At 54.3% G+C, this 26606-nt stretch overlaps 1 protein-coding gene across 1 annotated transcript in view; it reads right to left on the reverse strand.

Moving 5' to 3' along the window:
* Positions 1-438: 438 nt before the first annotated feature.
* SLC9A1 (solute carrier family 9 member A1) overlaps positions 439-26606 on the reverse strand; it is a 56439-nt gene continuing 30271 nt past the window's right edge. Inside the window, exons 2-12 of the mRNA XM_084609623.1 lie at positions 18978-19438; positions 13227-13477; positions 10375-10592; positions 9110-9312; positions 8224-8313; positions 7764-7834; positions 6758-6931; positions 6457-6571; positions 5440-5541; positions 4953-5025; positions 439-3373 (exon numbers count right to left, since the gene is read on the reverse strand). Coding sequence (XP_084465749.1) covers positions 3051-3373; positions 4953-5025; positions 5440-5541; positions 6457-6571; positions 6758-6931; positions 7764-7834; positions 8224-8313; positions 9110-9312; positions 10375-10592; positions 13227-13477; positions 18978-19438 — 2081 coding nt within the window. The 3' untranslated portion in view covers positions 439-3050. The remainder of the gene's footprint in view (positions 3374-4952; positions 5026-5439; positions 5542-6456; positions 6572-6757; positions 6932-7763; positions 7835-8223; positions 8314-9109; positions 9313-10374; positions 10593-13226; positions 13478-18977; positions 19439-26606) is intronic.

Raw genomic sequence — 26606 nt, forward strand, 5'->3', positions numbered from 1 at the left:
TACTAGCTTTGGGTTTGCACTGCCAGGCTCGGCTGCAGCATGACAAGGATGCTCTAGGTTACTGCTCATCTTAGGTGCATCAACAGCCCTTGGTGATGGGGCTCAGCGTAGTGCTCCAATTCCAGAGGTAGGGAAGAAGCAAGATAAATGATGCAACCCCCAGGCAGACCATCTGGTCGTAGCTATTAAAGGGAAGGTTTGCAGTAGCTAAAGCAGAGAAGAGGAGTGAGGAGGGCCTAGCGCCAGCCCTGTTGCTGACTCACCATGTTAGCATTTGGCAGAGTGCAGCCAGGGTAACTCGGTTTCCCCATCTGCAGGAGGATAGTACTTACCTACCCGCAAGGTGGTGGGATGGCTACTTATAAGCGCTGCTTTGAGGTCTTTGACTGGAAGCTTCTAGAGAAGAGGGTGGAAGGGTCCAAGGTCAATGAAAACCACTAAAAATTAACATTAATTTATTAGAATAGTCATGAAAAAAGATCTTCTTTACAGGTGTTTTATACAAGAGAGAATTTTCATTGCTTAATTATTCCTTCCGGAGGCAGAGCACTGCACATGCCCCCAGAGACAGGCACATTCCTGTGGACTCCCTGCCTCTGGGCGCTCCGAAGCCATGAGCTGCAGAGACCCCTGCGTCAGAGAGATATTGCACGTCAGAGGAAAACCGCGCCGCCCGCCCGCCCCCTAACCCCGGCCCTGCGAACGGGCTGGGTGAGCAGGCGTGCGGGAGGCTCGCTCTTTGGATGGCGGAATGGATTCACAGATGGAGCAGGCTGGGTTGAGGCATGCGCCCCAGCCAGGCCCACCAAGTCACTGGACACACACACAGCATTTACTAAAGGCAGACAGGCTAGGAGGATGCTGTTTGCGCAGGCAGACACCGTGTGGCTAAAAGGCACGGCGCAGGGCACAGAGCAGAGCGCTCCAACGGGGCTGTCTAAGTGCTGCTGGAGGAAGACAGGCACCAGAAGGGCTCGCTAGGTGGCAGGTGCCCTTAAAGCCAAACTTGCGGCACGCCCTGGAGTGCCCTCGACAGGAGGGGCAGCACCCACGGGGTCTCAAGAACTGAAGACTTTCTGCCTGCTCCAGAATGGACAGCCTGGGCCCTCGTCCCCTCCCCCATGCCTGCCTCCCCCTGGCCCCAGTTTTACATACACGGCCCCAAAGCAGTAGCTGTTCTATGTGACAGCCCCTTGACGGGCAGCCCCAAGGATACCTCCGGCCACTAACAACCTAGGAGCCCCTCTCTGAATACAAAGGAGGGGAGCAAAGCTTTGCAGCCCAGGAAAACTAGACCCAGACTCCCAGGACAGGGGGAGCGTCGCAATAGCCAGTTCCAGATTCTCCCACCCAGCATGGGAGGAAAGCGGCCCACCAGCAGCACAGGGGTGGGGATGGCACCGTCCAGGGGGTAGTTTGGAGCAGGAAGCTGTACTACATGCCAGGAAGCAATCAGAGATGCCCATGAACAAGTCCATCAGTGTGGGAGGAGGACTACCAGCTCTGGGAACACTCTACAGACCCCAACCCCTGGAGCCTGTTCGGTTGTGAGGCCATGGCCCCGTTTCCCTGGACTTTCCCCTTTGGCAGAGAGACTTCCCTGCCTGTCAGAGGCCATTAAAGCTTTACATTAAAAAAAGTGCAGTGTGAGGCCAAGGAGGAAGCATCCCCAGCCAGGCAGGGGGAGTGGCTTGGACGTCCCAAGGCCCAAACCAGATTCATTAAGTCACCAGGTAAGAAAATATCCGCAGCAAAAAAAAGAAAAAAAGCGCATTCTCTATGTACAATAAACCCATCCAACCATCTTTGGTTCAGAAACGCTCCTTGCTTTTATACAGAGGGGTGTGTGTGTGGGTGGGTGGACTCCTAGATCATCAGATCAGAAAGTCCCCAACCAAGTGGGGTGGGGGTCAGGGCATTCTACACAGTGACTGTGCCCCGAATAGGGAGGGAGTGCGCAGCACAACGGACTGACCCTGGAGGGGACGATGGATGGGCTGGGGCTCAAGCTCCCCAGCAGTAGATTACTAGCGACAGCTTTTAAGTGAGAGAGAGAACGCAGAGCAAAAGGAGACTTTCAGGGCATGGAACCACAGTGACCCCCTCTAGCTATATGGGGGTTTTACCCACCCCCCATTGAAGAACCTAAAATGCTGCATTCACCCCAACCCTGAACAAATACATTTAAAAATCTGGCTGCCGGGGGGGGAGGGCGACAGCCTGGCAGATGGAGGCACCAGCCAATGCAAGGCGACAGCGGCCACAGCACCGACTGCAGTTCTAAGCCAAGCTGGGCCCCTGCTGAGCTGGGGGAGAGGGTGAGCCGCGCACCCTTGAGGCTGCTGGAAGGAGATGGGCTGTGTGTTAGCACCTGCAGCAGAACAGCAAGGGGTTTCCAGCTCCTCTGCTAAGGGTCACCCTCTGGTTACAACAGCCTCAGCAGCAAGGCAGGCTGCTGCGCTGGCTCTGGGACAGGGACGTGAACTTACAGCGGGTAACCAAGCTGGGCAGAGGCTAAGCCCAGAGTCCTGCTTCCCTCACGCAGACTGTCCGGGGAGTAACCCACAGCCACACACGTTGCAACAATCCCTGAGTTGGTAAAGATTAGGGTTGCATCTGGGGCAGGGTAAACAGCACAGATCTGCCCTTGGGGGAAGTTTCTCCAACAGCTGCGAAGTGCCTGGGTAAGCCAACTCTGCTGGTAAACAGGCTCCTGTCGAGCAGGGCTCCTTTGGGATTCCCCCGCATTCAGCGAGCATCGCGGCACTACCAAGGGAAAGCGGGCCAGGGCAGCGCATGAAAGCTGAAGAACCAGGCTGGAATGCATGGGCTCCCCTCCTCGCTGAAAGTCACTGGGGTCTTCTCCTCCGCTTGGGCAAGGGATTCCTCACCTGCCACAGCCAACGCTCACTCGGCAGCGCTGCCCGGGCAGCAGCCCCATTCCACCCTCCCAAACCCAGAGAGTCGCGCCGGGGAACCAATGGGAAATAAAAATCCGTGTGTGTGCAAGCAGCTCCCCCTGCAGGCCAGATCTGGCAATGCACCCACTGCTACTGCCCTTTGCGGATGAACGGCTCGCCCTCCTCAGGTTCGGGCTGAGGCCCAGGGTCACTCAGGCACCGCATCATTCGCTGGTTGCTGGGGCTGTCGCCGGCCCCTGGGGTGAAGACGTCGTCAGTGCCCGGGGAGGAAGACTCCTTCACGTGCATCACGAGCCCTTCCTCGTCCTCCTCGGGCGAGGGTGGGAGGCGGCTCAGGCCCTTCAGCTCCTCGTTCACCAGGTCGACGGACTCCGGAGACTGGGGTGAGGCCGGGTCGATCGTGATGATAGGTAGGTTCCCCGAGTCCGACTTGGGCTCATACGCCAGCGGGTCTGGAGAGAGGGAGCGGGGCGAACACAGTCACCATCTCAGCACCACACACAGCTGCCCTCAATTCACTCAGAGGGCCAGGTGGAGTTTTCTTAGACCACTCATTAAAAAACAGTGTGAGGGAAGTGGAGTCTAGTGGTTAGGGCAGGGGGGGATGAGAGTCAGGACTCCTGGGTTCTATTCCCAGCTCTTGAAGAGAATATGATCTAGTAATCGGGGCTGGGGGGGGGACTCAGAGTACAGACTCTTGGGATCTGTTTCTACTGCTGGGAGCGTGAGCAACTGGTTGGTGGGTGGGGTGGAGGGCTGGGGAAATGGGAGTTAGGACTTCTGGGTTCATTCCCGGCGTTTTGAGACTCTGGGCAAGTCACTTGGCCCATTCCTAGCCTCGGTTAACTTGTACGTAAAAAGAGTTCACAATACTACTGACTGACCACACAGGCAAGTCTGAGGCTTCAGTCAAGGTCTGTAAAACGCTTTGAGATGACAGTTTTATACATGGCAATAAATCGTCACAAACCTCATGCCCAGAGCGAGGGCAGAGTTTACTTTCTAAAGAGCGAACACTCAAGGCTTAAAAAAACCAAACGCCGAGGAGACGGGACCCTTTAAGGCAGCCCCACTCACCCGGCTGGCTAGGAAGCCCAGGAGAGAGGACACTGCTAGCTCAGCACAGATGCCGGCTATGTAAAAACAGGGCTTGAGCTGCATGCACCTTTTTGAGTGTCCCAAGAATATTTGCTTTGCCTGGGGCTCGGGACAGCGTATGGGAATCTACAGCGTATGGTCCCTGCCTACAGGGCCCAGTTTGAGCTGCATGCATGACACCTTCCCCGAGCAGGAGGCTCAGCGGCAGACTCAGAGCCTCATCTTCAGGGTGCTGAGCACGCCCGACTCTAACAGAAGTCAGTGGGAGCTCAGCACCCCGGGAACTGGGCCCCGAACAGCTGTGGGTCACCTATGCGGCAGCAACTGGACCTTGCCAGGAACAGCTCGCTCCAGACAGCTGGAAAGGCTGCCCCCTGGTGGCCATGGGTGGGAACGGTCAGCATTTCTGACCATTTCCTCTATACTTAACGTTCTCACTCCAAACGGCAATGTGGGTTTCTTTTCTATTCCCTGGGTGTTTGATTCAGACCTTGCCAATACAGTGTTCCTCAAAGTGTTGGACATGCTTTGGGGGGGAGGAGAAGGGGATGGGGAGGAAGAGGGGGAAACGACACATAGGACTAACGGGGGGGGGGGGCCTGGACTGGTGGGCGTGGCAGTTTCCCCCTGCGCTGTCCTGCTAATGTGGCTAGGCCAAAGCGAGGGGCAGCAGGAGTTCAGCTAGATTTTAGGGGGAGTTTGTCACACTGGGAACTGAGCAAGGCTGGTCTGGAAGCAAGAGGAACAGGAAACTGCAGGGGACTGTGTCATCATGACCAGAGCTGGCCTTTAAAAGGGAAGTGTGAAGAGCAGAAGGGGTCACTATCAGCACAAGTGCAGCAGAACAGTTGCTGTAAGCAACACCCCATCACCAAGTCTCCCGTGTCATCCCAAGCCACCTTTTACCCTCCCCCTCCAGAAGCCCCCACATACCTGAGCCGATGCGTGCCCTGGACATTGTGGGAGAGTCGAGCTTGTGTGCTGGGACTGTCAAGTAATTGTTTATCTGAAATCAGAAGGCAAAGCGGGCATGAGCTCACATTTCTAAAGGGCCAGGACAGGGGTCTTGCTGTGGGCAGCACCCCACTGGGGATGGGGCGAAGAGAAGCAGTGAGGCTCCCAGTGGATCCACAGGAAACAGATGCACCATTCCCAGCTGCAGAGATAGCAGCAGGAGCTCTGGGCCGGCTCAGCTGCTCTGGTGAGGGACGCACCTTAGGAACAGCTGGCGGGGTTACTTAAATGCCCTAAACCCCACCGTTGTCAGGAAGGAGAGCCACGGAGGGTCGCCACATTTCACTGGCTGCCACTTGGGCCCAGCCTGTAACGTCTCCTTCAGCGGTAGTGAGAAATGCTCTGTGCAAATGCCCCCCTGACCCGCCCCAGCAGCCAGCTGTCAGCTCCCGCCTCTCCAGCGCACCTTCTGCTCCAGCTGCCGAGCCTTTTGCCTCCTCAGCAGCATCTGGTTCCAAGCTTCCTCGTAAGGGTCGGCCACCAGCGTGTGCCGGTTGTATGATCGCAACTGAGGAGGAACCCAAAAGGGATCAGGGTAAGAAACATGCAACGCACCCACTCTCGGTCGCAGAGCCCTGGATCCTGCCGTGTGAGAAGCTGAGCATGTTCCCCAGCACAGGGACAGAGCTGTCGGCAGGTTTCCAAGGAACTCCCAGCATGGTATTTCCACACGTCTCTTGAGCTGGCCGCAAAAGTCCACAGATTTCATCACAAAAACCAATGAGACTGGTGCTCCTAGCTCACCGAGGAGCCCCCAAGGAATGACCCCCACTCACCCTCCTGGCTGGCTACAATAGCCCAGCCATGATCAGAGTTCAGCAATGCCTCTCCTACAGCAGCTTCCCTCCTCCACTCCCCTCTGGCTGTGCAAGGCAGCACAGGTGACATTTGCCCCCTACTCCACAGCCGAGAGGCTCTCTCTGGAAGCCCTTGACCCTTCCCACCTGGAGGCCCCAGCTGAGATCAGGTCCCCCTGTGCTGCACCAAAACACAGTTCCTGCCCCCAAGAGCTTACAAGCCAAGGGCAGGATTATTTTCCCTGTTCTACAGCTGGGGAACCAAAGCACAGTGAAATGCCATGACTTGGCCCACATCACAGACGGTGGCAGAGCTGGAGAACTGAACCCAGATCTCCTGGGTCCCAAACCAGGGCCTTAACCACAAGGCCAGCTTTCCTCCCCACACCAAGTCAACCTCCAGCCCAGCTGTGTGGTTCTTCAGGTCAGTGGGGGTCCCACTTCAGCCTCGGTACAGCCTAACTAGGGAAGGGGAGGAAAGGACCGGGAATTGCGAAGGTAGACAATGGGGACGAGGCAGGTAAGTACACTAACGGGTGGGTAGGAAATGCAACACGGGCTCCAGCTGCCCAAGGGGATGGGCTGAACCGCAAGGGGGCAGCCTGGGGCTAGATTCGGGTCATTACCCTCTGCCTGGTTTTCTGGAGGTTGTTGCGCAGGATTTTCCGGATCTCCTCCTCTTTGTCCTTGGACAGCGCTGGCAGGATGCGCTTCACGGGCAGGGCTTTGGGATTGATGTTCCTGAACAGACAGACAGCAAAGATAAGGGAGGAAGCGAGCCTCAAAGCCGGGCTTTATGGCAGCCGTGCGGGGAGGCACTGGGAAGAGGAGGCTGAGCAGAACGGCGGGAAGGAGGGATTTAGAGCCAGTGGGAGCCGCTGACAGAAGTTAGCTACCCCTGTAAAGCAAACAGCAGGGTGTACTCACTGCATGGAGACCGTGGAGATGGCAGAGGGGATCTTGCCCAACCCTCCACTCTCCACCAGCTCAATGGCTTGTTTCATCTCCATCTTGTGATAGAAGGCAATCAGCTGTGGCTCCTTGGACCGCTCGCCCGCGATCAGGCACTTCTTCATGTACTTCTTGTTGAAGCGATTCAGCCTACCCAGGGTGCGGGGATGGGGAGAGAGAAGGAGATGTGTCAGGAAGTGACTCTAAAGTCCCCCACCCCATTTGATTAGCGTCATGCCCAGCATCCTTGTGTCTTCCCATAGAACCAGCGAGCCCAGCAGATCAAAAGGGTTCGGTGCTTCTGGGTGCGGAGGAGTCTGGGCCCAGGCGTCAGACACGCTCCCCCCGTGCCCAGGGCCCCAGTATGCCTCAGAGACTGAAGAGCTGCACATGCCCATCAGCTACAGGTGACACCAAGGCCAGAGGGCTACCCAGGACCGGCCAGTGCAGCTCCTGCAGCATTGGCATCGGATCCACTGAGCACAGCAGAGGGTTGCTGGGTCACGCGGCGAAAAAAACAAAGGCACAGATGCACCCTGCTGCCAGTGCTGACCCTCCCGTGCCTGGCAAATCCTTCCCTCACTCGGTAGCGAGTCCCCCATGCTCTCTGGCAACCCCACTACACAGAGCAGGCAGCCAGGAGGTAGAGCCAAAGCTGAATTTCCCATGCAGTTTGGGAACGTGCTCTGGGCTGCAATTGGCTGGGTGGAATCAGAGGGCATCCTGGCTGGTGTGGGGAAGAGGACAAGGGAATACAGGCCTCTGGCACAGCATAGCTCCGTGCGGCTGCACCACCTCCCTGTGCTTCTCACCATGGGTTCCTGGAATGAGGCGGAGCGGGATTTCAGGGCATTGCGGGAACTGGGGGACCTGAGCTTGCTAGGCCGCATCTAAAAAACTCTGGCTTCTTTCCCCAGCTTCCCCCCACCGCCCGCACGCCTGCCGGCGTCGGAAAGCCTGCACACACGGGAGCCGCACTCACTTGTCTTTCCAGTGGTGGTGGCCGTAGTGACCACATATATCCTCGATGCCAGTCAAGAGATGATCCAAGAACTGGAGAGGGCGCAAAGCAAAAGCGTGTGTTCAGCCTCGGGAGTGTGCACCGGCCAGACCTCTCTCCCCACCCCTCCCAGTTAACCCAGGGCTGGTGGGCTGCCATGCTGAACCTTGCTCAACTGAGGCACAGCTCCAGGAGGATCGGCCTCTGGGTGGCAGCACAGACCTATCCTGACTGGCTGCTCGGTTAGAGAATGTGCACTAAAAACCGACAGTCCTTTAACAGCCCCCCTTACTTTGGATACCAGCTCACAGGCAGCGCCTGCTCTGCATGCCAACCTGGGTTACAGCCTCTGGGGCAGGGTAGCAGAAACAGAAGAGGACTAAGGCAGAGAAGCGCAGGAAAGCAGCGCCAGAGAGGGACCCCGGGTTGGGAGAGCCATTACCTGGGTGTGAATCTCTTCATTGATGGAGCGTTTCGTCTCTTGCTTCTTCTTCACAGCCAGCAGATCCACCAGGGGGCGAATGGTCATCCCCTAGGGAGGAGATTATACCCCCGTGAGAACCCTCACCCAGCTGAGAGCGTGAAGCACTGGCATCAACCCTGGTGGTGGCACCATCCTTACCCTGGAGCAAACCCTGCCCTCTGGAGTCAGTCCTGTTACATGACACTATGGACCCAGGCACTCCAGGTCCCTTCTACCTCCTCCAAGGCCTAGGACTGTCACTACTGGAGATAAGAATCAGGCCGTATATTTTCTAGCTGGGTCGTACCCCTCTGTCTGTGAGGTGCAAGCCACCCTCCTGTCCCTTTGTGCCATGGGAATCCCACGGTTGGTCCCCAGGAGGCTGACATTATAGGGGGACCTTTCCTTATAATAGACACCGAAGCACAGAGGTGATGCCAGGCAGCGGCTGGAGTCACTCGGGACTTATCATGACCTTTGAAAGCTGCTGAGAATCACGAAGCTCACAAAGGGACAAATCTTCAGCACACGTGGCGTTTCGCAGCCAGCGATCACGAAGAGCTGGACAAAGGCAGACAAGTGTCACTACCCCATTCTACAGACAGGGCAGCGGAGGCACAGAGAGTGGGAGGGATCTGCCCACAGTCATGGAGTGAGTCAACAGCAGAGTGAGGAACGTCCAGAGTTCCTTGCCAGGGTGGGTCGCTGGGCTGTCCCACAGCTCATCCTTGACAGCAGCCATGGACCCCAACATCTGCTCCTCAGCCAGAAGTGCCAGGGAAACAACATTCCTGACTGACTCCTATCATCACATTGTCAGGGTACCTGGCTATGCACCAAGGCCAGGAAGGGGAGTTCCACCTACCTGCACGAAGACCGTGAAGAAGATGACCGTGATGATGGCTGTGAGGAACATGTCTCTCATGTCAAAGTGCTTGTAATCCAGGAGGTAACCCAGCGAGAAAGCAATGGCCCCTCTCAGGCCACCGTAGGCAATGATGAACTGGTCCTTTGGGGTCAGTTTTACAATGCGGAATTTATTGATGAACCAGGTGAGGCCCAGGACACCTAGAGAGCAAGCAGGGAGGACAGAACAGACCTCCTCCAGGTTACACAAGCAGAGTCACATTCACACACACACGTCCCACCCCGCCGGTCAGCCCCTGACAGATACCAGCCATGTTATTCCATCAGCAGAACCGGTCACATGCAGCACAAACCATTTCCATTGGGGGAAGGGGTGAAACACAGAGCGCTCCAGTGAAAGCAAAAGGCTGACACTGCTAGAACCCCCATGCTCTGTGAGGGTCCCTCTCCCCCATCCCAAATCTTGGCTTGCAACCCCCAAGCTCTAACCATCTTAGTCCCCGGCCTCTAGACGCAGCATATTGTCTGGTACAGCCTGTGCTAGAACCTGTCACGGGTCTGAGCCCAGCCCAGGCTGGCAGTAGCCAGATACCCCCACTTGGAGGCTGCTCAGGGCTTGGGCAGGGCAGGTCTCAGTCCAGTTCCCCATGGACAAGTGTCTACAAAGGAAAATCCCAACTGTCCCTTGCCTGAGGGCTGGAAGGGGCCACGCAGGCTAAGCAGCCTCCCCCAGGGGGGCTCTGTAGCCCAGGTCAGAGGCAGTGTCAGAGAAGGGAATGGCGACGGGGCGTGCGCTCCTGTTCTGTGGATATGCACAGGCCCCTTTGGGCTCCAGGGGAGTCAATCCAGTGCTCAGTTCACCCAAGGGAGAGCACTGGGTGGGATCTTCCTAACAGGGGGAAAGTGGCGTCTAGGGACCAGTCTGGCCCCTAGCCTGGTTCAGCCTGTGACCCGAGGCAGGCTGGAACCCAGCCCTCCAGAGGCGAAGTGCTGGGGCGCGAATGCAGCCTGGCACTGCCAGAAGCCCCAATAAAGGCTCCTCCCAGCCCCCCTCCGCAGTGCTGCATGCTCCCTAGAAACCAGACAACTGCAGCCTTCCAGCAACGTGCTCTACCTAGCGAGGACAAGAATAGCAACAGCCCCTATCTAGGGCTCCGAGAGGAGCCAGCTTCACATGGCAGTACCGCTGCTCTCCAGCTCCGGGGGTTTTGCGTGAGAGCGACCCCACCAGAAGGGGCAGTCCCCAAGGCCCTAGCACCTCACCTAACACCCTGGCGATGAGGCAGAAGATCAGCGTGCTGATGATGAAGGTCCAGTTCCAGTAGTGGTTGCCGGCCACGGTGGAGACCCCCAGGAAGATGAAGATCAGGGTCTCACTGACGCTGCTCCACATCTTCAGGAAGTACTTGATGGTGGTGTGGGACTTGTGGGAGATGTTCGCCTCCACGTAAGGGCGCATGACCACGCCGGAGGCGATGAGCCTGCAGGGAGGAGGAGGAGGAGGGGAGAGGACTTAATACACCCATGGAAACCAGCACCCAGCAGGATTGTCCATCAGCTCCTTGCCCTGGGAGCAGCACTGGCCTCAGCGGCACCTTAGGGCTTCTCTGGCTTATCACAGCTCAGCCAGTCAGCAGAGACCCGATAAGAGAAAGGCAGCGCTGCACAGCCTGAAGGACAAACACCAGTGCAGGTGGGGCCGGAGTCCGGGACCCACCTGCAGCTACTTGGAGCCACCAAGGAAAGCAGGAGAGGAGTTCCCGGGCAGGGCACGGCTCAGGAACTTGACTGGACACAGGCTGGTGCTGGAATTCAGCCCTGCCAGGCAGAGGTGCTTTGTTAGCAGAGTGCCCAGCATGCTGCATCTGGCATGCTGGCCTCTCTGGCAACAAAGCACTGCAGTGACTCACCAGGCCCACAATGCAGCTGATAAGGCTCCATTCACAGCAGGAGTGACAGGCAGGGGAAGGAGGCGGCAAGGCCTCTCTCTAGCCCCAAGGGCAGGGCAGGAGAGGTTGCAGAAGCAGCCTTAGTGTGTGTAACACAACGAGAGCTCAAGCCACCTGCAGTAAAAGCAAACTCTTCAGGTTCTCCAGGATCACTAAAGGTACGGGCTAAGCTGCAATAAAAGACTCACAGCACGGCCACAGCTAGCCCGAGTCAGCTGACTCTCGGGGCACAAGGCTTGGGCTGCAGGGCTATAAAACTGCACCATAGACTTTCAGGCTGCAGCCTGGGCTCTGAGACCCTCCCCGCTGGCAGGATGTCAGGGTCTGGGCTCCAGCCCCAGCTCAAAGGTCTACACTGCTATTTTTAGCCCTACATTCCCAGTCAATTGACCTGGGCTCTGAGATTCGCTGCCGCGGGTTCGCAGTGTAGATGTACTCTAAGGGGCTCAGCATCCGTCCACGGGTAGGAATGGAGCAGCAAAACTGACCATGCCTATTGTTACAGGCCTGCCACAGAGCTAGAGTCGCTGGAGCAAGAGGCTGGGTTCTATTGCTAGCTTTGATTGGTGTGAGCTTGAGAAAGACTTCTCTTATGCCTCAGTTTCCCCATCTAACATGCCTGGAGGCCTTCTGATGACAGTGCTACCTGAGTGCAGAACAAGATTACTGCTGAGAAGGAATTAAGTGGTCCGTCCTCAAGTTCACTCTCCAGGACAGTTTCCACTTCTGGAACTAACATGATGGACATTTGAATTCCTGTCCCCATGCAATTTAAAACCCTGAAAAAGCCTCTGATCCTCTGCAGGGTTTGGCTCTTGCTGGTGACCACCGTAGGCCCGACTGACGAACAGGAAATTCGCACTCGGTTAATCATGGTGATACAGTTCGTAGCAGTCCCTTCCGGCCTTGGAATCGATGGTCACTAGTCTGAGACTTCCCAGAATTACTTCCTGTTTGAACTACAGCAGGCCTTAGAGAAATCCCCAATCTTGAATTAAGAATTGCCAGGAAGGGAGGATCCGTAAATTGCTCTAATGGTTAACCACCCTCACCCTATTTCCAGTTCAGTTCCTCTAGGTCAGGGGCTCTCAAACTTCATTGTACTGCGATCCCCTTTGGACAATAAAAATTACTATCTGACTCCAGGAGGGGAGAGTGAAGCCCAAGTCTGCCTGATTTCCACTGCCCGGGTTGGGGAGCCAAAGCCAGAGCCCCACTGCCCTGGGTGGGGAAGGGGTCAAAGCTGAAGCCCAAGGGCTTTGGCCCAAGCCAGGGGGTCTGTAACCTGAGCCCCATCGCCCAGGGCCGAATCCCTCAGCTTCAGCCCCGAGCCCCAGTAAGTCTAAGTGAGACCTGGCAACCCCATTAAAATGAAGTCCCGATCGCAGTTTGAGGATCGCTGCTGTAGTGCAAACCCCTGATGTCGGTGCATTGCACTGAAATAACACAGGCTTTCCCCAGCTCAGCAAGTCTATGCTAGGGCCCTGCACTAGCAGAATCAACTGGGGCAAGCGCATAGCAGGTATCACTGGGGCCAAGAACATGGCCTGATTCAAAGAGGGACTGGAGGTTTCTGCAGAGAACAAGACGATCTGGAGCTATTGCAGGAAACCCTAGAGCACGCTGTGAGGGATCATAACCTGCTGTGTCAGGTTAACACAAGCTCTAACAGGGGTCAGGAGGAGATTTCCCCAAGGGCAGATTATCCCTTAGCTGCCTACTGCAGGATTTCTTCCACCCTCCTGTGAAGCCGCCATCAGAGAATGGATGCTGGCTTAGATGGATCAGGGGTCTGATCCAGCGTGACCACTGTTACATCCCTAGTTATGTCACTAGGGTGCGTATACACTTAAAACACTCCAGTGGCCCAGCTGCACTGCTCTAGTATTAGACACTACCTACGCCGGCATAGGTCTCTCCCAGCACTGTAAATAACCCACCTCTCTGAGGTAGCCTGGTCAAAGGAAGAACCCCACTGTTGACCCAGGGACTTACGGTTGTTGCTCGGGGGGGTGGGGTGGATTTTTCACACCCAAGTGACTTCGTTATGCTGACCTAGTTTTCTAGTGCAGGCCAGGCCAAACGCAGCTCAACCCAGATAACTAAGCCCGGGCAGAGAGCAGATCAGCGCGCTGACCGTGACGGTCCTGCCCAGCCCGTACTCACGCCATGATGCCGGAGAGGTGGAAGAGCTCGGCCGACAGGTACGCCATGTAGCTGTAGAGGAAGACGAAGAGGGGCTCAATGACGCGGATGTGGGAGGTGAAGCGGGAGGTGAAGGCGGCAATGACTCCATAGATCACGCCGACGAAGATGCCGCCCAGGGACACCACAAAGAAGCTGAGGAAGCCCAGGATGATGTCAAGAACGGTCACCTGCTCGAAGTTGGCATACTCTTCGAAGAGGTGGTAGAGCACCTGGAAAGGGAGGGGAGGGCGAGAGAGTTGGGGCGATTTCAAGCAGCCAGCCATGCTCCTGTGAAGCGCAGGGAGGGTGGGCTCTCCCCCTGGGGGGAGCTCTGATCAGAGGCTGCCAACACAAGATCTGCATCAAAGGGACTAAGCATTAGTCTCTGACATGGCAAGGAAACATAGCGAAGCCCCTGGTTCCATAGCCAGCACCCGCCCTGCTGTGCGCAAACCCTTTGGTAACTGCTGTCCTGGAATATTTGTTCAATCAAATCAAATGCAAAAGCAAGTGGCGCTCGGCTGCGTGCGACACACCAACACCCCTAGGGACGCAGCAGCTGGGAAAGGGTAGGGGGGAAACCAGCCCTACGGGCTCCCTTCCCTTCTGATTCGCTGGTGCTTCCCTTGATCTCAGCACCCTGCCTGCAGGGAGCATGGCTCTCCAAAGCAAGCCTCGTAGCTCTTATTGTTTAAAGAAAAGGAGGACTTGTGGCACCTTAGAGACTAACCAATTTATTTGAGCATAAGCTACAGCTCACTTCATTGTATCCCAGGAGGGCCCAGAAGCGCCAACTGCAACACAGGCCTCCTTGTGTCTGTACAGCTCCTAGCACAGTGAGACAGAGGCCCTGCTCGCAGTCTAAAACGGACAAGACAGATTAAGGGTGGGGTCCCCCCGGGCTATGGAGATTGAAAAGTCAGAAGCTCCTGTGGGCTGCACACTGTAACAGCAAGTGGAAGACCATCAAAATCCAAGAATCCCTGCTCAAGTTCGGCTATCTGGCTGCAGGCACAAGGTTGCCTGGTTAGTTCATTGCACACTGTGGCTGATCCATGAGCCAAACCCAGCATAGCCGAGATGACTTTCAGGGCTACAGGATTCAGCTCCAAGTACTGTGTCAGCCGCAGCAGAGCAATGGGCTAAGCACCGTCAGCTGCAGCATTCGCCCTGGAACAGCACTTTACCACCAGGCCGCCATGCACGCAAAGAGCTGGTGCCTTCCCCACGACCTAGCAAGAGCAGTTAAGAGCCTGTGGGGCAGAGAGTCTTGGGCAGACAGCGGGACAGGCACGACTCCTCTCTCTTTGCTTGCCCATCAGTTTCCTCATCACCCTTGGTAGGCTGTTGAGCAGCCCACGCTCTGAAGCGGACAGAAGGGACATACAGTAAGAGCCATTGTACCCAAAAGGAGCACAGAAGATTACAAGGAAGGGGGAGGCGTTCTGCTGTCTGTAGCACTAACCTCTAGACACCGAGGCAAGCCAACGCCTGCACTCTCACAGCCAGCCCTTGGACCGGGATTTCCCTTGGAAACACCCAGGCCCAGAGCCCTACTTCATTCCTGGGACGCTGCTTTTGCTTCCCTGCCGCAGGCTTGTGGGGAAGCGTCCGCATCTCGCCAGAAGAGACTATTGCCCCGAAGATTACAGTAAAGGCCAGTCTCTTCCTCTTCAGGTCTCTATCTACACAACCCCCTCAGGGCCAGGGTGTAGCTTAGCCCCACGGGACCTTAACCCTGCCCCCAAGAGCCTTCCATCACAGTCACCCATCTATAGCCAACCTCCTTGCTCAGTGCTCTAGAGCAGCCCAGGGGCCAGGCTAACGCAGATCCCTTTTCTTTCATTTCACACCTGGGACACAGGTGTGGGGCAATCATGCTGATAGCCAGGGTGGGTACAGCATCAGTCAGGATGTAGACCCCAGCTTCCACTTAGCTAGAGCATCCTGATAATTCTTTCCTTTCTATTGCTTGGCGACGCTCCTCCGCCAGTTTCCATGGCACTGGGCTGCAGTTTTACAGCCTCTTCTCCTGAAAGGTCGAGCTGTTTATTCAGAACTGGGCTCTTAAAACAACTTTCTGGAGGGAAGGCTTCTTAAGCGCAATGATTGCAGCAGCCGAACAGGTCCCCCTGGGAGGGGCTGGTTCTGCCCTGCATAAACTGGGGATGGAAGAGAGCCATGATCCCGCCCTCCAGTCAGTCAGCCGCACCTGGGCACCCAACAAAGGGATAAACCTGTTAGACAAGTTGCTATCTGCAGAGCTGGAGGCCCTTCCCCAATACAGGAAGGGCCAGAAATCTCATACGCCCAGCCTAGCCCAGGGTGGGTCAGCAAACCCCATTCCTTTCCCGCGCCTGCCCACCTGCTGCAGGGCCGGCTGCAAGAGAACAAAGGCAATGACCAGCACTGCAAAAACACAGCAACCCAGGCCCAGCAGACAGTTGGCCCGTGATCCCTTTACTGCCCCAGGTCCAGACTTTGCCCAGGCTGCAGGGAAGGGCAGGGCAGATAGGCTCCCTGGGTGTGTGCACATGGCAAGCGGCAGGCAGGCAGAGCTATGGAAGCTCGTAAGGGGCCATGCACACGGTTCTGTATAAAACTAAATGTTGAAAGTGAAAGTGAAGCCTCCTTTAACAGGCCTAACCGCTGGCTCATCCTGAGAGACCCCCAGAAAGGATGCAAATGCAGTCTCTTGCAAATGCAGAGTTAAGCGGTTGCTAGAATGCTCTTGCAATCGGAAGGCAAGAGTCTCCCCAGACTCTCATCCCTGGTCCAGAGGCCACGGCAGACCTCACGTTCTGACGGATGCACAGGCCATGACTGGTGCCACGCTTCCTCCACACAACCGAAGGCCCCTGAAATGTTCTTTGCACGCCACACCTAACGCAAGGCGGGAGCGTGCGTGGGTGGTGCATCGAGGGCTTTCTGTTGCCAAGAGCAAGAGCAGACCCAGATTTCTAGGGCTCAGCAATGCAGCACATTCTCAGCTTATTTACAGAACCATGTCCCATGCCCAAGCAGCAGCTGAGCCCAGCTTATCCCCTGGAACTGAACAACTCAGACACTGATTTCGCTCCAGGATTAGCACCCATGTTGCCACAGACATGGGTATGCTGACCGGAGGCAGATCTCCACAGCCAGGAGCTCTGACACCGGTTCTCTAGTGATGGCAGGTGTCAGAACTGGCTCCGACCCTGGTTTCAGAATATCCTGTTTGAAGGGACTCGGAGATACCTTAGTTCTCCAGCCTGGCCAGTCCCCTGAATGATCCTCGCAGACCACTTTTTATGGCTAGCCCCCAAGGACGGACGGTCTGGTCCCAGAAACGCTTCGGAGCCGAATGCCAAGTCCCAGGTGAGCTTTGATGCCTATACATGTAGCAAACTGCTGAATGGTTTCCAAATATTTACCCCCTTCGGTCAGTGTTAAACATCCCCACACCCTTCCCTTCTCTCCCATGATCAACCGGCACTAAGATCTTCTGCGGCTCGACTCCTGTTCCCACCAGCAAGCCCAGCCTATCCCCTGGGGCAAGGAGTACACAGGCAATCTGCTGGGGAGCTCGGGCTAGATGGGTGAGACCCGAGCGCATAGAATAAACCTGCACCAGCTAAGCTGGGCCTCTGAGCCCACGCACAGCCCAGCCCTGGGAGAGGTTTTCCCAGGGCTGCCTATCCAGGCAGCAGCACACAGCAAAGCAGGTCACCCCTTGACCTTGTGGGAGAGTTTAGCCAGGCTTGCAGTTTGGCCCTTATCAGCAGAGTTTTCTAGAGACATTAAAATAAATCTTCCAGCACTGTGTGGGAGGGAGGAATTTGAGGCTTGGCTGAGTGCTCTAAACCAGGCATGTCCTCTCTCAAGTTTAAACCAATACAAAAAGCCCACCAATCCCAGGCAGTGTTGACCTATCCAGATGAAGAGGTCAGAGCAGGCTACAGGATGGGGATAGGAAAGGAGAGAAGACGCTGCTGCCCTGGGCAGTGAAAGGCTCACATCAGGCCCTGCTCAGACTGGGGTCCAGGGAGGAACTGTACAACTTTATGCAAAGAAACAGGAGTTAAAAATAGTCAAGCAAACTCCAGCTTGAGGAACCTTTGGGGTAGGGTGGGAGACAGTGTAGCTGGGTTGCTTCATTACCAAGTGACAGCGTGTGTATCAGAGGCGGTTTCCGGTCTGGCTCCTCTCCAGCCCAGCTGCAGCCCGCAGAGAGGGATAGATGTATCACTTCCACCATACAGCAGAAGATCCCAGCAACCCAGCTGCCCCCATCCGCTGCCCACTCACCCCGACCAGAGCGCATCAGCGCTGCCAGGAATCAGTGCAGAGAGGTGTGTAATGGGAGCGGAAGTTGTGGGGGACACTACTATTAATGATTGCTATTATCACAGCACCAAGGAGCCCCAGCTGTGGGTCAGGGCCATGCTGGGTTAGGCACTTTACGCATACAGCCCTACCAGTGGAGACCCGAATTCTACTCCTGCCCCGACACTGACCTCAGGCAACTCACTTACCCAGTCCCCTCCGCACCCGACATGCTTTACCCGAGATCTCCAGATAAGCCCTATGGATGGGCTAATAGTATCATCACCCACATGTAACTCAGGCTATGTCTACACCAGATTTGCAGCACACAGCAGTGAGGACCTGGTGGCACAGACTGCACAAGCTCACTTGACACCCTCCCCTCCCCGTATGCACTCACTTGTGCAGCCTGCACAGAAGTTTGCACCACCACATCCTCACTGCTCACTAGCTAGCTAGAGCACAGCAAGCTTCAGCACCTCTACACAAGCTGCAAGACACACCCCAGGCTAACCCCCCCCATCCACTTCCAAGCCAGAGTCTAAGGGGAGATCTAAGTTAGTGCAAGTCATATGCCAGGGTTTAGCAAGCAAAGCATCTAATCCAGTGGTTCCCAAACTTTAACAACCTGTGAACCCCTTTCACTAAAATGTCAAGTCTCACAAATCCTCTCCTAAAAATGAGTATTTCCAGGGATTTTCTCCTTTACCAGAGTATAAATTATAAAAAACAGTGATCTTGGAAATATAAAATTTGTTTTTATGACATGCTTATTACACACTATTTATTATTATCATTACAGTATTTTTATTACATTATGAAAATGACAAAACTCTTCCACAATCTCACTTTCATAGCTTGTATGACTTGGAATAAGCCTGTTAGAAGACAAGGCTCTTATGTTTCATCCAGGAATATCAGATGTGAAACAGCATGAAGGTATTTAAGAAGCCAAATCAAAGAGTTCCTCCAACAGAAGCATTCGGGTCTTGAGCAGTCCGACGCACATTAAAACAAAGCTTAAACTTGTTCTTCATAATAATTTTAAAAATACCACCAGCTGCCTATTTAATTTTAAAAACAGCAAAAAATATCCCCCTCCCTTTCCATTTCTTATAAGGAGTCTTGAAATTTAAAATCTCCTCAGTGTGATGATATGCTTGCTTTGATCTGCTTAGCTCTTGGAAGTCCAGGGGCCCTGGGCTGCTGGCCCCAGGCTGTCCAGGGTCCCTAGGGACAGCTCTGTTTGCCATTCCCCCCCCCCAGAACCCCTGTAACATTTTGCGAACCCCAGTTTAGAAACCACTGATCTAATCCAATCATATCCACGCTGCCCTCCAGTCTAGACTCTGCTGCCCTCGAGGGAGCTCTGCCACCAGAGCAAACCCAGGGCCTTACAAGCAGCTTGACACGTGCTTCACTCACCACAGTGACGGCGTCATTCAGCAAGGATTCCCCAAACACCAGGATGTGCAGGAGCTCATTGATGTGGATCTCCTCAAAGACAGCCAGCACCGCCACCGGGTCCACTGCCGAGATGATGCTGCCGAAGAGCAGGTTGGCCAGCAGGCTGATGTGACCCAGGCCAGTGCCGCTGATCTGGCACACGGCATACATCAGCCCGCCCAGGAAAAAGGCGTTCCAGAGCGTCCCCACCACTGCAAAGATCAAGATGGTCCCCAGGTTCTCCGTGAACTGGCGCAGGGGCAGGAAGTAGCCGGCATCCAAGATGATGGGCGGGAGGAGGAAGAGGAAGAAGATGTCCGACTTCAGGATTGGGGGACTCTCCCCGACCCCCTTGATGAGTCCCCCAACCAGCAGCCCCACCACGATGAGGAGGCAGCTCTCCGGCACGATGCTGGACACAGAGGGAATCACATGGAAACCTAGGTGAGAGAAGACAGTTGCAGCCATGTTACAACAGGCAGCCCGCCCCTATGACAGTGAGCATCAAACAACTGAGACATGTGTTTGCTGATTAAAGGAAGGGTGGTCTTGTGGCTAAGGCACTGGCTTGGGACCCAGGAGACCTGGAGTCTATTCCCTACTCTGCCACCGACTCAGACACCTCGGGCATGTCACTTCATCTCTGTGCCTCAGCTGTAAAATGGGGATATTAGCACTGCCGTACCTTAGAGCTGCAGACAAATGTACGTGAGCGGCTCAGATAGGAGGGTGATGGACTAAGATGACCCGGCAGATCTTTGTTGTTCATTTCCAGGCCAGGGAACAGAAGAAGCTATGAACTTCCACGGGCAGTAGCAGCTGTTAATGGCGTGGCTTTACGGCCACCCCAGCGCTGCCCCACACTCCACCACTGCTAGTCTGAAGGGCTCAAGCTGCTGACTGCTACAGCTCTGCTCATCAGACCTACAAAGCTTATACCCAAATATGCCCCTGGTGGAGAGTACGCTGCCCACACAATGCTGCTACGAAGGACACTAGGCCAGCACAAGTTGGCTTTTGCAACACACCCTTAATACCCCTGGCTGCCAGTCTCCTACTCAAGGAGCCCATCACCTCTAGCACAGACACTGGCCACTGACTCAGAGGCAGATCCACCGCTCTTTTGAGGCCAGTCAGAGCAGCTCCTTAGCCTTCCCTCTGCAGCAGAAACTAGCTGAAACATCCAGCTCCTTCCACCATAGAGATGGGAAGGTCGCTCGACATGAAGAACTTGGCAACACATCCTCATGGACCAGGGTTACTCCTTTGTTTTGGGAGCTGAGTCGGGGACTTGTTTTTAACTTGCGAACTCATCCTCACCTTGGGGCATAGGGGAAGAAGGGCAGGATGCGAGCTCACTATATGCCTAGACCCAGCACACCCTTCTGCTGGTGTAGGAATCATTACACCAGATCCAACCAGTGCTCCAGAGAGGTGTTTTATAATCCTATTTTAAACCATCATTTCAACCAAGTTTCCAGATACTGATGCAATTCCCTAGGTTTTACCCAGTGCTTTATTTTTAAGACGCGAGGCACATATGCTACCCTCCAGTTTCCTGGAACAGGGGCGGATTTTAAATGAGAAATCCCATCCTTTTGTTAGCAGCTTGGCCATTTCATTCTTCCGAGCTCGTGGCTGTACCATCTGTTCTTGGTGACGTGGCAAACAGGAAGCTTTCCCCAGTGAAGGAAGGGGTCTAAGTTATCAATCGTTGAACCTAGATTTTCTACATGGATTGAAAGCTCTTTGGGACAGGGGACATCTTTTTGTTGTATGTTTGTACAGAGCCTAGCACAATGGGGTCCTGGCCCATGCACTACAAATAAATATATAAGAAGTTGCAGCTCTTACACGGCTGCAAAGATAACTTTCCAAATGAGAACCAGCATAATGCTTTCCTCTTGAATCTGCAGAGACACAGCCCCAGTGCTTCTGGTACTGCCCATGGTTTCACCTTGCGGTTGCTTGAGGAAAGCTAACAAGGCTCTGGTCAGTTCTGTTATATTCAGAGGGCTTATCATGGGGGGAGGATGACCCCCCTTCACCCCCTTTCTTCTCCCCACACCTCATCACCTAAAGTTTCAAGAAAAAAAAATAGCACGCCCTGCAGGATGCAGGAGCCTTTCGGGCTAAAGGGCCCCAGAGGGGTGGGGGAGAAAAAGAGGACACATTGTCCCCTCTGGGGGCCAAAATGGGGAACCTACAGGTGGCTACAGAGAGGGACTTGAAATTTATCCACCCCCTACCTGTCAGAGACAGATATGAGAGCCGGAGCCTTGGGACAGACTCCTGTCATGGATCTCAGGACCCTTCTCCTCTCCAGGAGCAGGTTTAGTTCTCTGGCTAGCAGACATCTGATAGGCTTTTCAAAGTAATAATTAAGGTAGCAGAGAGAGACTAGTAACATTTTTAACACCTGCCTAAGGGAGGGAAACAAAACCCAACCCAGCTTCATCTCTGCAGGTGCCCTAGCTGCAAGGTGAACTAGCAAGCCAGGCACAGGGAAGAGGACATCTGCAGCTTGTGGATCAGGCAGACGGGGCTTCCTGCCTTCCAAGCCAACCGTGCAACGCAAGCATCTTGCGGCGTGCGCAAACGCAGATCTGGATGGCAAGTGCCTAGTTCACCTGGGAATGCGGAGCTGACACAGCCTCTGCTCCGCAGTAACATCCCGCTGCTGTCACCCGATTTTGGTGCTGGGACGGCTAAGGCACAAATTCGAACACACGGCTGACGGTCAAGCAGTGAGTCAGCAGTTTGCTCTGATCACTAGACTGAATCATGTACCCCCAGGTTAATAGGATTTACAATGAACAGGCCTAAAGGACGGAAATAGATTTAGAATCATGTTGGCTTCCACCACCTCCAAACTGCTACCTCTGCACAGCGAGGGAGTGGCTGCAGAGCTCCGACATGGGGCAGGGGTTATTTCCATACCCACGACGTGAAACTAGCCAGTCTGGGGTTGGGCTCTGGGCTGAACGAGGGGGTTTGTGATGCTGCAAAGCTCTAACAGCAGAAGGGGCATTTGCAGACAGACAGAGTTACGGCTCAGACAGAGTTACGGCTCAACGAAGGAGGGAAGGAAAAATGCGTAACACTCCGGCTTCCTTTCTCAGGGGGCTCGGCCCAGAACGACCATCGCACCAGTGCCAACTGGCTGCTCCTCGGGGAGGGGCTCCTGCACACCCCCACCTGTTAGAGTGCCTTAGTCGGAGGAAGCAGCCCCAGCGCATTGGCGATATTTTTGGGGGGGTGGGAGGGCGGGGGATGTGAGAGACAGGCATTAGCACCAAGGGACGTTTTTTAAATGGGGGAATTTTCGCGCTGGGAGAAAACGTAGGGTTGACAGCCCCAGAGAACAGAATAGTGAAGGCAAAGGTTGCGGCCGCGCAAACTTCCTGCCCTGCCCATGAGCCTCAAATCTGAAGCACATGCAAGTGTGGAACTGTCCATCCGTGAGGGGGAAGTTCGGTCTATTCAGCCCATTCAGTCCATGGCCTCTGCTGAAGCCAGTGAGGGGACCCAGGGGTGCCAGTTACAGTAAATCTGCGTGAGGTGGATATTTGGCCATTGTCTCATTCATGTCACACAGGCCAGACAGTCATCTGGTCACTACAGCCCTGGTTTTTAACCAGAGACCTGGAGGACAGAGGCTCTTAACCCCATTGCTAGTCCCCTGATCCATGCGGTTACCTCTGGCACCAGCTGCCAAGAAGGCACATCCAGTGGAATTACTGTTAGCCAGCTGCAATTAATCACCATGCACCAGACCTGCCATTGTCACATACAATCTAAGAGTCTGAAGGGGACGGAAGGTGGTGGAGGATCTGGAGAGGAGGAAAAAGCATCCCCTGCCTTTCGCGTCTGCTAGCGGGCAACCGAGGGAGGAGTGGGGGGAATCATTCAGCTCTTATATTAGGCACACTGAGGCAGTAAAATATGGCAGAAATGCAACCATGAAGACTAAACTGGCTTCAGCCTCCCACCCTAGGAAACAGGCCCCTCCCAAGGTGATGCGCTATTGGAATTTGTCTACACAGTAGTAAAAGACCCACAAAATTGCGGTGCAAACATTTGGGCTCAGGCTGGAGCTGGGGCTCCGAGACCCCATAAGGGGCGAAGGGTCTCAGAGCCTGGGCTCCAGCAGAAGCCCACATGTCTGCACTGCTATTTTTAAAGCTGCAGCCTGAGTCCCCCAAGCCCAAGTTAGCTGACCCAGGCTCTGAGACTTGCAGCCCAGACACACCCTCAGGAACTGACTGGAGCTGCGGATGATCGGACCTTTGCAAACCAGGCTCTGGGGCTTGAAGGCTAAAATCCCAACCTGGTTTCTGCCTTGCACAAAAAGCAGGGGTAGCAGTGGAGTATACCCGGGTCCCTGACCCGGCTAGTTACAGGACACACGGCTTTTGGCGCTTCCGTTGCCACTACCAGACACAGCCACATCTCTCACTTACCCGAAGTCGTGTCGCTCTTTAATACACGTGTCTGTTTCCCAGGAGAGGCGTTAAAGCAGAGGATTGAAAAGGTTTGTATTTCCACTGCATAGGATATTAGTGTTCCTCAACCTTTTTGATACCAGGGACCAGCTTGCTGCCTTCCTAAACCGTGTCAGGAAAATCTCAGGGAGCAGCAAGGAGGCTCCCATGGACTGGCACCGGTCCACAGACCTTCGTTGAGAAACTCTGATCCAATGCACATCAGCCCTAGCCAGATCATGGCTTAAGCTACAGGCATTGCAAGAAATCCACAGTGAGTCAGTCAGGTGTCACTTGCTAAATATGTTCAAGGATTGAATAATATCCTCTCCCCCCAGCAATTCAGTGTCTCTCACTTTGTCTCTTTCGCTCTCAGGATTCCATTAATCTGGAGAATCCATGTGCCAGTGCCAATTAAACATCTACAGCCTTTCTGTGAAGCCCTAAAAATAAACTTACATGGGCTGCACATTAATTAGGCCTTTGATCTCGCTGAATTTCAACACACTCACTCCCCACCTTCTTCTCTTCTTAAAGAGCGCATGAAAGCTTACTTCTACCGGGCTACTGCTGTGATCCCATGGAGACAATTACCAGCCTCAGCCCGCCAACGACGGAAAGCAAGGAGCATTAGACCAGCTCATCGCAGGGAGGAGAGGGGGTAAAAAACAGACAGTAATGGCAGCAGCGTACCCACTGCTGGAATGGAGAGCACACCCACCCTCAGACTGCCCCAGGCCGGATGTGAGAAAGGAGAGACAGGGCAGTGAGTGGGAGAGAACGGCCCTTGCAGTGCAGGCTTGTGGCACACAAGCAAGGCCAAAGTTCTAACACCACCTCACTTCTAACCCCACCTCCGACACCGACTTCCTGTGAGACTCTGGGCAAGTCATGTGTCTGCGTGCCTCGGTTTCCCCATCTGTAAAGCGGGGATAGTATTTACCTGCCTGGACCCTCTGAGTGAAGCTGCGAGGGTTGAGGATTTATTCCAGAGGAACTCTGCAGAGGCAGATTGCTCCTCAAGGGCTAAGCAGCCATATCAGCTGGGGCAAGGCAGCTTTCCGGTACAGTTTACGCCAATAGCATGTGCCAAGCAGCAAGCTCGCCAGAAGAGCTTTGCGAAGCATGCAGGGCCTCGTTCATGCAGTGAAGAGCGCCAAGGTGTTTCTTGGGCAGGAGGCGAAAGGTGACAATTGGCCTTCTGATTATCATCCCATTGGAACAGGATTCCCTGCCTAAGCATCCAATGAAGTGAGCTGTAGCTCACAAAAGCTTATGCTCAAATAAATTTGTTAGTCTCTAAGGTGCCACAAGTCCTCCTTTTCTTTCTGTGGATACAGACTAACACGGCTGCTACTCTGAAGCCTAAGGACTGCCACCCTCTGAAAGGCAGAGGCTAATCCAATATTAAAACGACTAGAGCAGGCTTTATAAAACCTTGCAGCATCCTCACCTCCCAGCTGGGTGGGGATCGTTCAAGAGAAAATTATGTACATCTTTCTCCCATTAAGTGAAGCAGGCACAGGACACCAGAGATAAGGTTCCCCAGCACCCATTCACATCATTTGCTCATTGCTGTTACCAAGGGAACCTCCCCCTGCCTCATTAGAAGCTCTTGTCTTCTCTCAAGCTCTGTGTGCTGTACGGCGCAGGTGGGAGTGTGATACATCTGCGACATACAAAGGACAGAATCACTAACTCCAGCTGCTTTGTCCGGCAGAGCTCATTAGAATCATAGAATCTCAGGGTTGGAAGGGACCCCAGAAGGTCATCTAGTCCAACCCCCTGCTCGAAGCAGGACCCATTCCCAGTGAAATCATCCCAGCCAGGGCTTTGTCACGCCTGACCTTAAAAACCAGCAGAGGAGAATGCAGAACCTGCTCTGCTACCAATAGCTTCTGTCCAGAACACAGCCCTGGGCTTCAACGCCAATTCTCTTCCAGCCTCCCAGGACTGAACAACAATTTAGATCTCTGCTCCCTTCAGGGGAACATGAGCAGTCTAGCATTGCATGGATGGCCTGGTAGTTTCCACGTGGGAAAATTACAGAACGCATGGGCTTGCTCAACTGCTGACGGTGTTGCATAAGGGTTATACAAGCTATTTGTCATCTCAGGGCTGAACCCAGCATGGGTTCACTGGGGCACACAGATGCTGTTTTGCTGCTCTCCAATCCTCCTGCGATTTCAAATGGATCGCGTGTTCTTCACTTCCTGCTCTAAACTGTTGTGTTGTGTGCTCTTCAGCCCCTGCTGAAGCCTAGCCCTGTCTGTACAATGCGTGGTCAGTGCTTTGGGACCCTCTGGGATGTAAGCTATGGAAGCACAAAATAGGGTAAGAGAAAGACATGGAACTGGCTGTAAAATGCCACATAACAAATCAAGTCAGGGCTCTATTTATTTTAACAATCCAAATTTAATACCTGGCCCAGGTTAATGCTGATCTCGGGCAAATCTAGATGTATGACGCACATGGATATCAGCATATGGAATTGGGCATATCTAGTTCAGGTAAAATATTAATTATTTGCAGTGCTTAATTTGTAATGAAAGACATGTCAGGGTTCAGGCCTTTTTTTTTCTTTATTTACACTTTCATAACAGAGGTGGCAAGCCCAGCGGTGCTGGGGCTACTAATGGCCAAGCCCTGGCACAAAATTAAGCACTGATTATTTGTATTGTGGTAGTATCTAGGAGCCCCAGTCATGGACCAGGGCCCCATGATGACAGGCACTGTACAAACAGGAAGATGGTCCCAGCCCCAAAAAAGCTGATTCCAGCAGCCTATTTCAAATGAACGAAACTGACATTAGAGACCATTGCTGCTCCTTGGTGTCCTGATTTCAGAAGTAAATCATTTTTTGCTGCAGCACAGGGCAGAAGCCAGTTTTGTTCAATATCTTCATAAATGATCTGGAGGATGATGTGGATTGCACCCTCAGCAAGTTTGCAGATGACACTAAACTGGGAGGAGAGGTAGATATGCTGGAGGGTAGGGATAGGATACAGAGGGACCTAGACAAATTGGAGGATTGGGCCAAAAGAAATCTGATGAGGTTCAACAAGGACAAGTGCAGAGTCCTGCACTTAGGACGGAAGAATCCCATGCACCGCTACTGACTAGG

Source organism: Lepidochelys olivacea, assembly GCF_965140295.1.
Source record: "Lepidochelys olivacea isolate rLepOli2 genome assembly, chromosome: 19".
Taxonomy (NCBI): Eukaryota; Metazoa; Chordata; order Testudines; family Cheloniidae; genus Lepidochelys; species Lepidochelys olivacea.